Source organism: Salvelinus sp. IW2-2015, linkage group LG36, assembly GCF_002910315.2.
Source record: "Salvelinus sp. IW2-2015 linkage group LG36, ASM291031v2, whole genome shotgun sequence".
NCBI lineage: Eukaryota > Metazoa > Chordata > Actinopteri > Salmoniformes > Salmonidae > Salvelinus > Salvelinus sp. IW2-2015.
In genome coordinates, this window is record NC_036875.1 from 17972261 (window position 1) to 17984456 (window position 12196).

The following is a 12196-nucleotide window of genomic DNA, read 5'->3' on the forward strand; positions in this document are numbered from 1 at the left end:
CCACAGCCTATGTGGCTCTGATCAGAAGTAGTGAAAAGTTGTGCCCTATATGGCAATAGGGTGTAATTTGAGACATCCTATCTAACTCTTCAATGCTGTTCTCTTCCTAAGCGTTCTTTGGGTACCTGCTGTTTGTTTAACATTTGTCAATCTGGCTGGGTCAGATTTTGAAAGAAACAGATTAAGAAGGTTTGACTAGAAGGGTCTCTCTGATCTTGAATCAGATTCTAGGGTCAGGTGGTTTATAAACTGGGTCTATAGTAGGTCAGCCAACATGGCTTATTTGTTAAGAAGATTTAAGGAACAACAGCTAGTCAATATGGGAGGTAGTCATTTGATCAAGACAGTTTGAAACTACTCAACTAAACTGTCAACAGTGAGGCCCTGTGTTTCATTCCAAAAGGTTTCTACCCTGAAAGAAAGTGGACAAGGGCAGTCAGAGTGGGAGATGCCAGTTTTGGAATGGAATGCATTCTATTAGATAGAATACAGTGTGCATTTTGAAAGTATTCAGACCCCTTGACTTTTTCCACATTTTGTTACGTTACAGCTTTATTCTAAAATGGATTAAATTGTTTTTCCCCCTCATCAATCTACRCACAATACCCCATAAAGACAAAGCAAAAGCAGTTTTTGTTGTTTTGCAAATGTATTACAAATWAAAAAAACTGATATCACATTTACGAAAGTATTCAGACCCTTTACTCAGTACTTTGTTGAAGCACCTTTGGCAGCGATTAAAGCCTAGAGTCTTCTTGGGTATGAGGCTAGAAGCTTGGTTCACCTGTATTTGTGGAGTTTCTCCCATTCTTCTCTGCGGATCCTCTCAAGCTCTGTCAGGTTGGATGTGTAGCGTCACTGCACAGCAATTTTCAGGTCTCTCCACAGATGTTCGATCAGGTTGAAGTCCGGGCTCTGGCTGGGCCACTCAAGGACATTCAGAGACTTGTCCCGGAGCCACCCCTGTGTTGTCCTGTTGGAAGGTGAACCTTCGCCCCAGTCTGAGGTCCTGAGAGATCTGGAGCAGGTTTTCATTAAGGATCTTTCTGTACTTTGCTCTGTTCATCTTTCCCTCGATCCTGACTAGTCTCTATCCCTGACGCTGAAAAACATCCCCACATCATGATGCTGCCACCACCATGCTTCAACACCAAAAACGGACTATTGCCTCAACCTCATGGCTTGGTTTTTTCTCTGACATGCACTGTCAACTGTGGGACCTTATATAGACAGGTGTGTGCCTTTTCAAATCATGWCCATTCAATTGAATTTRCCACAGGTGGACTCCAATCAAGTTGTAGAAACATCTCAAAGATGATCAATGCAAACAGGATGCACCTGAACTCAATTTTGAGTCTCATAGTAAAGGGTCTGAATAGTWATATAAATAAGGTGTTTTTATTTGCAAACATTTCTAAAAAACAGTTTTTGCTTTGTCGTTATGGAGTATTGTGTGTAGATCGATTGTGTGTAGATCGATGAGGAAAATGTTTTATTTAATCCATTTGAGAATAAGGCTGTAACGGCTGTAACATAACAAAATGTGGAAAAAATCGGAAAGTATTCAGGGGTCTGAATACTTTCCGAATGCACTGTATGTAGCCTTTTCCACAAACTTAAAAGACCTATTAATTTTTGGGATTTTCCACACCCATTGTTAGTGAAGCTATTCCACAGTCTGTTTGACCATTTATAGACCGTATTAAAAGAATAACGAGCTCAGAGTGCTTGTTTATTTGCACTTTCTCAGTTGTATGTGTGTGTGTCAGAACTACACACACACACAAACACACGCATATACATCAAAAAGACACCCACACACACATTTCCCCGTTATTTGTTGTCTATGCTGTAGTTGTTTGTGGAACAGTGGAGTGTATTGGGGTGGGCTGTTTTGTGACCTCTGGGGCCATTACTTCCTTTATGCACCATTGGTACCAAACAGCCCAGTGGCCTCGCATACTCTGGTACATAGTGTTTACCTCAAGCCAACTAGCTGCACTCACACACTCTCAATGAACCAGCCTAGATGGAGAGCCTGAGGGGGTGGCGGCATGCATCGTTAGCGTGTGTATGGACTTTGACAAAACAAGCGCACGTGTTGTAAGTGTGAAATGTTCGTATTGGGCTCTTTTGTATGTGGAGAGCAATTAAAATGTATGTCTGACTAAGAAGAAGAGAGAGGGAGGGAGTGGGTGGAAAAACTAACACAGCTCTATTAACACTGGAAAAGACCTTTAGAGCAGTGTTAGGACTCTTTATGTGGCTTTGGAGTCTAAAGGACTTCAGTAATGAACCAACTCGAGTTGACCCAGTCTGGTCCTGGAGGGGACTTAGTCATGGCCTACTTATCGTTGTGTCTGGGTCATAGTTTTCCCTTTTTTTGAACTAGTCTAGTTGGATTAGGTTGTATGGAGGGAGACTGAACAGATGTGTGGGCGAGTGCATGCTTGTGTGTGCCTTTTTTATGCATGTGTGCGTGTAATGTTTCTTTAGTTGCCATACTCCCTCTAGTGGTGGGTCCTTTTATTTTGTCTCTGCTGAAATCCTTACTTTTTTCCTGAGTTCTGATCTGAGTGTCTTTCTAGTCAATGTTAGACACATTGATCCAGTATTTCACCACAGGACAAAACCTCTATTCTTTCTTTCCCACCGTTGACTTAAAGGGACTTCTGCTGAAATACTCTGCTTGGCTTCCTGCTACTGATCCCCACTGGCGACACTGAAATGCTTTAAAATGATACTAGCACAGATTTGACCCTTGTCTCTGTGGCTCTACTAAGCGTATAGACACTAACCTTTCACCCCCCCCCACCTCGATGCCGTCATCTTTTACCTTTATCAAACTTTACCCCCCCCCCCCCCGACCCTCCTGACATCCCCTGATCTTTGACCCAATGACCCCTGACTCCTCCTGTGAGGAGCAACGACAACATCAGAGGTCACATGCATAACTGTCCCTCCCTGTGTCCTCCTTCTGGTCTAAAGAGCTCCACCCAAGACGACGCAAGTGCCGCTTTGAGACACCTGGAATATGTAAGCCCCCTGACGTCTTTCACAACCCAACACACACACAAACAAAATCGACAGAAAAACCAGTTGGTTTTGTTTTAAAGCATTTTGGTATTTGACAGAGGGAGACTGGGCAAAGCGTAGAGCTGTCTGTGACTATGCATACGTGAGGCTGTAGCTCGACCCATGTAGGCTGTAGCTCAGTGTGTGAGTCTTTAAAGGCGTCTGTAGTGTGGCTGTGAGTGTGTTCTCTCTAAAAGAGGTTGTAAAGTTCTGGGTCTGTTCATGTTTTATCTCAAAGTTGGTAATATCCTACTAGTACTGTATGTAAACTGTTTGTCTCTGATGATGTTAGGTTTGGGTCTGAGAGGTGTGAATGTCTTTAAATTGATCAGAGATGATGAGTCAATGGATACAACAGTATTGAACACACACACACACACACACTGATTGATCAATGGTGATGGCACTGGATTCATGTTTTGCAATGAATACACACGTCATACACCTTTCATTTGCCACACACACACACACACCTCTATGCGCCAGACCTCTCCATCGCCTCATTCAGCAGGCAGATGGGACATAGCAGATGCCAAATCAAGTCACTCAGAGGCAGGGGGCGTGACGAAGCCCTAAGGTGGACTCTGATTGGTTAAGAGAAGCCAGGAGGGGGGTTCATGGGCTGACGGATTTCAAAGTTATGTTTTTACTGGTTGAAGTGATTCTAAAGGGGTGTGTTTTAGGAACTGTGAGAGGGTATGTATGTGTGTATAATCAGGTCAGAGGTTGATGTACTGTGTCACTCAATAGTCCACACATACACTCCTGCGTTTGTGTGGTTGGAACAGGCATTGAGCAGGACTACTTTAACTCTACAGAAAGGCCAACTGACTGACGCCCTGCGCTGTTGTCTCTACCTCACAGGTATTGGAAGAGATCTCTTGTTACCCGGAGAACCACGACGCCAAGGAGCTCAGACGGATACTGACCCAGCCGCACTTTATGGTCAGTGAAACCACACACACACACACACACACCTCGACTTGGCCTCGACTTGGCTGTGTTTAGGTGCCATGACTGAAGCTATAGCAGAGAGAGGGGGGAGTAGATGAAGGAAGATGGACAGAGAGGGAGGGTGGTAGAGTGACCGAAAGCAAGAGAAAATAAAAAAGGAAGAGGAAGGTTTTTTTTAAAGTTTATTTATGTCAATCCCCCTGTGGGATGCCGTAGGCAAGACTGAAACTCCATGCAGACAGACAGACAGAGAGAATAGTGTGCTAAATCAGGTCCTTTACATCTCTAGAGACCCTCACAGAGAAAGAGGGGAACAGAAGAGATAGGAAGACTCCATAGGTGTGTGTGTGTGTGTGTGGTGTGTGTGTGTGTGATCAGTGACCTCCCTGGTCTTTTGTTCCCAGTGTTAAAGACAGAAAAACAGTCTCACTTCTCAAGGTGCTTTAAAAGCTTCACTGTTAATCTCATCACGTCACTGTGTCTTATCCTCCCCTCTGATCAATGAAGAGGTCAATACAACAAAGAGAGAAGGGGGTGGGGGAAGTGGAGGAGGGAGGAGTCGTCCTCTTATCACCGAGGCATTATTAATCACACACTTCCACAGGATGGATAGAGAAAGGAGAGAGAGAGAGAGCTGTATATATGTTGGAGTTGTATTGGGACATTTGGAGGAGAAGAACATTAGATTGCAGTTGGAACGGGGGCAGAGTGAGCGATTAGTCAGGAGAGAGAGTGAGAGAAAGAAATGGGGAGAAAGAGGGGTGGAGAATGTGTCTGATGTAATGTATCCATGTGGAGCGGAGCCTGTCTTAGAGGGAAGGGAGGAAGAGAGAAAGTTGGGGCCTAGCACTACAGGCTATAGTGTGGAGGGAGAGATGGAAGGGACGTTTTGGAAAGAGGGAGAGATTCTGTGAGGAACGGAGCGGTCAGTGAGTCGTATCTGATTTGGGGCCAAGCTTTACCCAGTCTGACAAGAATGGAGGCAGGGAGAGGGGATAGGTGGAGGGAAGAGAGAGGAGGGGGGGGGGCAGAGGAGGTGAGACGAGGGAGGGAGGCACCATTAGGTACAAGCAGCCACATTCCTAGACACACACACACACACACACACACACACACACACACACACACACACACACACAAAGGGAAAGGTATGTGTGTCCCCAGCCTGACACCAGTCTCTCAGGAGCATGCTACTAAGACTGTTGAATTACATTTTTCTATTTTTCTCAAACTCTACTGTTGACCAGATATTCTAGAACTCTGGGGTTGACTTCAGAATGCATTTGTTTGGGAATTCAGTTTTTTTCTCTTGTAACTTGAGTACAGGAGTGTCTAGCTTTTAAGTACCTGTTGTAGTAGCGTAGTTTGCTGAAGGTATAATCATTTTCTGCTAACCTGAATCCTGCCTAATATAAAGTAGTTATGACACTGTTACAGCAYTCGTCTATGTTGTGTCCATAGCATTGTTCGACTGAAGGTAGCATGCACTTTACTGCTGAAATCACCTCAGACCTGGGTGTTGAAATAAAGTTAGTGGTGGACTGTCACTTTAAAGCCTCTATCTGCGGGTGGGGGGATTMATTATCTTCAAACCCATGAGCCTGCTCTCATTAGTGGGCTCTTGTGGTAAAGTGTGTGTGTGTGCGTGTGTGTTTTAACTTTCGATAAGTGCGTGGGATGAGTGTATGCCCTAGGGGAATCCAGTGGCAGGTTAGTCTTTGTTGGGGTTTTATGCTTGCATGTCTTACGATGTCCCTAGTTTTTTGTTAAAGTGCCTCTCAGAAATTCTCTCTGTCATTGAATAAAGCTAGCAGTCTGTGATGGGTGTCTGTATGTAGGTTTTTAAGAGGCGGTAGGGGGTGACTTCTCCTGTCTATGGTATGCTATGAAGCCTTCATGAATATACCGTTTGTGTGTGAGAATCTATTACTTGCTGTGTGTCGAGGTGAGCCTTGCTGCAGACCCTTGATGACATTCTGTCTTGCTCCCACTCCCTCCCCCCATCTCCCAATCCACCTTTTTCTGTTCCCCTGTCTCTAGGCCTTGCTCCAGACCCATGACGTGGTGGCCCATGAGGTGTACAGTGATGAGGCTCTGAGGGTCACGCCCCCGCCCACCTCTCCCTACCTGAACGGAGAATCTCCCGAGAGCACCAACGGGGACATGGACCTGGAGAACGTGACTCGAGTACGCCTGGTGCAGTTCCAGAAGAACACTGACGAACCTATGGTACGACACACACACACAAACACGTACACATGCACGGGCTATAAACACACACATTGGGTAATTCGGGTTGACGTGCTCAGTGAGTAGATATATTTACTAGTCTTGATGATCCAATGACGAAAGCTCCATATCATACAAAATATTAAAGTATATTTACCAAATATACATGGAGAATAGCCCAAAAGAAAAAAAGTCTCTATATCAGGCTTAACCTGTCCTATCTGAAGGGACACGGGTAGAGGGCAGGACTGTAGTCTCCCYTTGAGAAACCATATTGAAGCTATCTAGCAGGAGCTCAAACAGGTACATATAAGCATTTGGCCTCTCTCAGGATCATGCAATTACACCCAATAAACTGGTTCTACAATGTAAAAGGAAATGTCCACATGCATTCGTCTTAATCAGACTTAATGATTATTAATGATATTTAATTTCCTTTTACACCTGGAACAATMATTTTCTTGTATTCAACGTACTGACTCAAGTGTGGAGCGCGGGCCATGTAGCCTATTTCTATGCTCACTGAGGCTTTCACACTCCTATTACGCACAACCAGAATGAACGCGACATAGGACACAGACACACGGAACTCCGACATAACCCAGGAAATATGAACAAAGGAAACCATACATTGAATGAAATTAAACAGAAGTCTTGCGAACGTTCATGTGCACAATAAACTTGCTCAGTTGTGCACCAGGGGCCTCCCACTCCTCTTTCTATTCTGGCTAGTGCCAGTTTGCGCTGTTCTGTGAAGGGAGTAGTACACAGCRTTGTACGAGATCTTCAGTTTCTTGGCAATTTCTCCAATGGAATAGCCTTCATTTCTCAGAACAAGAATAGACTGACGAGATTCAGAAGAAAGTGCTTTGTTTCTGGCCATTTTTAGCCTGTAATCAGACCCCCAAATGCTGATGCTCCAGATACTCAATTAGTCTAAAGAAGGCCAGTTTTATTGCTTCTTTAGTCAGAACAACAGTTTTCAGCTGTGCTAACATAATTGCAAATGGGTTTTGTAATGATCAGTTAGCCTTTTAAAATGATAAACTTGGATTAGCTAACACAACGTGCCATTGGAACACAGGAGTGATGGTTGCAGATAATCGGCCTCTGTATTCCTATGTAGATATTACATTAAAAAAATCTGCCATTTCCAGCTACAATAGTCATTTACAACATTAACAATGTCTACACTGTGTTTCTGATCAATTTGATGTTATTTTAATGGACCAAAAATGTGCTTTTCTTTCACAAACAAGGACATTTCTAAGTGACCCCAAACTTTTGTTTGTGTGTGTGTACAGCAAATCAATCTGTTCGCTAGCTTACCTGACCTGTGTTGATTGACAGTTTGCAATGAGAGGGCCAAGTGTGCGTTTCACTAGCCAATCTTTTGTTGAATTATACATTTATTTGCACAGGCGATTTTAAGACTACTGTCTCTGGCTGCGTGGAGGGTAATTCACGGATTCTGTGCCACAAATTTAGTGACAAAACATTACAAAATATGGCCAGAAAATTTCAAGTCGAGTCTTGAGGCTCCAAGTCCTAGTCAATTCTCAAGTTATTTTCWATCAAGTCGAGTCTCGAGTCATCAAATTTGTTACTCGAGTTCAAGTCATGTGACTTGAGTCCACAACTCTGCTAAACTCATGGACAATATGAACACATCTATAAACAATTAATACTATATATGAAAACCTTTTTAAGTTATTCAAGTATAAATGACCAAAGTTACCATATATTACCATATATTTTCTGTTCATTACCAAAATKACCGAAGATTCTGGTAACTTTGGTAAAATACCGGTAGCTTTGCAACCTTAGACACTGCAATTACGCGCTCAAACGCTAACTGTATTTATTATCCCGCACAACAGTCCCACAAGCACAGTCATACACAGTCTGTTCTTACACACACACAGACATACACACACACACACTATCGACTCTAGCTTTTTCTCCCTTCTCTTCCCTGTCTGTGTGAGATCAGCCTAGCGCCTCAGTCCCTGAACCTGAGCTTAACCCTATACGACCTTTCTATGACCTCAATGTTTGCTGACCTCTGACCCCTGTCCTCTCTCTCCAGGGCATCACGCTGAAGATGAACGATCTGAACCACTGTATCGTAGCCAGGATAATGCATGGAGGAATGATCCACAGACAAGGTAGCCAGCCATCTCTTTCTATTACACTAGCAGCTATTCTCATTATTACTGGTTATCAGACTATGCTATTATACATTATTACTGCATATTATCACACACACTGTTCAGAACGTCTCCCCAATATGTGCACGTAGCAGGGGATATCTGAACATTACGTTAGAGCTGGGACGGTAAACCGAAAATAATGGACACCAAACTGACCACTTATCGTGAACATTTCGCTGATATCGGTCATCACGATAAATAACCTATAGGGCCCTATTAGAAGAATGTGTTTACATTAAATAAATGTGCTAATATGGGGATTGTTAATGGGACAAYTGATAGTGTGACCAGAGAGGTTCCGATCTATGCAGTAGCGAGGTGTGGCGTAAACAGAGGAAGAGTCGTCTTTTTTAAGTTGCAAAAATAAAAATGATCTATTTACTGTTCACAGAATGGCACTCGGCCGGTTCAAGAAAGGGGWAACAAAATCCTAGCTTGGTTTAGAGCACTTCACTTATTTACCAAAGAGTCTTTCGATAACAAATTAAATACTCTTTTGTGACTAGGCTTGGCTTTGGCTCTTCGCTACGGGCATTATTCATGCATGTTATTCGTCTCTTAATCCGTTCTTTGTCTCTCAATGTCGTCTCAATGTTTCCTTTTCTAGTTCTATATTTCTCCTTGTTTCTTTGTCCATGTGTTTCTCTCCTCCCACGTCTCCCTTGTTTCCCTTTTGTCCGTGCGTAATTGCCCTGTGCCTTTTTTAGTAAGGGGTGTGTTTGGGGAGTTCTGTGACGTCGGCCAGGATTCCCCCCACCCCTCTGACTCCCATTGATCCCTACCCCTCGGGATGGTTCACAATACCTACAACATTCAAAGTAGTAGTTTTAAGGGTGATATAAAAAACAACAACTGTGGTGCACATTAATGTTATAAACGTATCATTCAATTTATTGTTATCGCGGTAATTCAGTCAATTTATTGTGATRTGTTTTTTTTGTCCATATTGCCCAGCTATACATTGCATTGTCCTGATACTGAAGCATTGGCACCAGTCTACCTTACATACACCTCACACACACACATACAGTTGAAGTCGGTAGTTTACATACACCTTAGCCAAATACATTTCAACTCAGTTTTTCACAATTCCTGACATTTAGTACAGAGTAAATATTCACTGTCTTAGGTCAGTTAGGATCACCACTTTATTTTAAGAATGTGAAATGTCAGAATAATAGTAGAGAGAATGATTTATTTCAGCTTTTATTTATTTTGTCACATTCCCAGTGGGTCAGAAGTTTACATACACTCAATTAGTATTTGGTATCATTGCCTTTAAATTGTTTAACTGCGGTCAAACGTTTCGGGTAGCCTTCCACAAGCTTCCCACAACAAGCTTCCCATCATAATCCAAGATGGCGTAGCAGTCGGATGTGTCTTTGTCCTGTCTGTCCCGTGTAAATAGTATTCGTATTTTTCGTATACATTTCGTATATATTTTAATTTCACTTTCCATCTAGAACTGAATATATACATTCCTACATTCCGCCTCACCCAATGTGGTACGGACCTGCTTTTTTTATATACTTAGAACCGTCAACCCCACTCAGAAGCTAGCCAAGATAAACTAGCTACTAGCTAGTAGTCAGTAGCCACTGCTGCAGGTCTTCGCCCTAACTCGGACACAGCCAGCTTCAAATACCGGGCCAATACCTGCCAGATCTGCAAGCGCCCGATATCAACCCAGAGCATATAGGACTGCTTTTTCCTCTACCACATCACGGATTCCTGACGGCAAGCTTGGGACAATTACAACGCATATTATCACAGCTAGCTAATCTGCAAGCCGAGTGGCTACTACTGCTAACACCTCATGCCCGAAGCAAGCACCAGTTAGCCTTGAGCTAGCCTCGAGCATGGCCCGCATTCTCGCCGGTAGCCGAAGAGGATCTACCAGCGAATTCTTGGCTACAATACCTCCTTATTTGCCAATTGGAACTGCGACCTTTTTTTGCCGACACAAGGCCACGCCAACTACATCACAAACTGTCTAAATCAAGCTACAAGCTATTTAGCCATTTTTTTTGCCGCTGCTAGTACTTTTTACCTTTGCACAGACACCAGCCCTGTTATTAGCCTGGATAATTACTCACCAATTTTTACAGCATCGGACTGTTCTTCTCGACAACAACGCCGGATTCCTGCCGTAATCCCTGGAGCCACTACTCTGATCCTCAACAGCTAGCTTGAGCTTAGCGCAGTTACGCCCACTGCCCACGAACTAAGCACCAGTTAGCAAACACAATTTACAATTCACAACCTCTCTTTCGCCATTCGCCTTGGATTCTCTGGATTCTCTGTCGACACGACCACGTTCTGAGCAGACCCCCCTCCATCTGAGCAGACCACCCCCTGGCTACGTAAACTTTAAACGCCCGTGCTAAGCTTAGTGGAGCCTCACCTGCCTCAATCTAACGGCTGCCCCCTGACACTATGTGATCACTTGGCTACATAGCTGATGCAATTAGCTTTTGGAAACATTTGGTCCCATTTAATTTTTTTTTTTTTTTTTTTTTTTCAACCGGTTACCCATTCTGTTTAATATTGTGTTTTATCTGTCGGCTCGCTATGTGCTTTAACTCAGATCGTGTGTAGCTTAAATCCGACCTCTCTGCCTAAGTCGTCGCCTTTTACCTGGTTGTGGCTGTGTTAGAACTAGCACCCTGTTCTGCTGCTGTTATCTTACCTGTTGTTTTAGCTAGCTCTCCCAAACAGACCTGCAAATCACTTCTATGCCTTATTGTATGTCTCTCTCAAAGTATCAAATATTGCATTGCAATTACTGTTGTCAGGCTATTTTCATATATCATTGCTTTTGGTTTTGCAATGGACCTGTAAGTTCCACTCTCCGTTACCTCTTGATGACCCCTATTGGTCCACCCCCACACACATGTAGGTGACCTCACCCATTGAGACCAGCATGTCCAGAGAAATACAACCTTCTTATCAATCACCAGTGCCTGGCTTGCCTCGCTGTACCCGGCGCCCCTCCATACCCTGTCTGCACATTTATTGCCAGAATTCTATTATCTACCACGCCCATAAATCTGCTCCTTTTATTCTTGTCCCCCAACGCTCTAGCGACCAGTTTTTGATAGCTTTAGCCGCACCCTCATCCTTACTACCCTCTGTTCCTCGGTGATGTGGAGGTAAAACCCAGGCCCTGCATGTCCCGTCCACCCTCATTTGTTGACTTTCTGTGATCGAAAAAGCCCTTTTGCTCATGCATGTACAACATCAGAAGCCTCCTCCCTAAGTTTTGCCTTACTCACCGCTTTAGCACACTCTGCCATCCCTGATGTCCTTGCCGTGTCCGAATCCTGGCTTAGGAAGGCCACCAAAATTCTGAGATTTTCCATTACCCAACTATAACACTTTTCCGTCAAGATAGAACTGCCAAAGGGGAGGAGTTGCATCACTGCAGAGTTACCATGGAAAGTGCTGTCATACTTTCCAGTCTTATGCCCAAACAGTTCGAACTTCTAATTTTAAAAATGAATCTCTCCAGAAATAAGTCTCTCACTTTGCCGCCTGCTACCGACCCCCCTCAGCTCCCAGCTGTGCCCTGGACACCATCTGTGAATTGATCGCTCCCCATCTAGCTTCAGAGTTTGTTCTGTTAGGTGACCTAAACTGGGATATGCTTAACACCCCGGCAGTCCTACAATCCAAGCTTGATGCCCTCAATCTCACACAAATCATCAAGGAAATCTCTCTCTTGT

The 12196-nt window shown here is 43.8% G+C and overlaps 1 protein-coding gene across 1 annotated transcript in view; it reads left to right on the plus strand.

Annotated features, from left to right (window-relative positions):
* caska (calcium/calmodulin-dependent serine protein kinase a) overlaps positions 1 to 12196 on the plus strand; it is a 225728-nt gene that overhangs the window by 184313 nt on the left and 29219 nt on the right. The window contains 3 exon segments of the mRNA XM_070437720.1: positions 3940 to 4020; positions 6070 to 6258; positions 8348 to 8426. Coding sequence (XP_070293821.1) covers positions 3940 to 4020; positions 6070 to 6258; positions 8348 to 8426 — 349 coding nt within the window.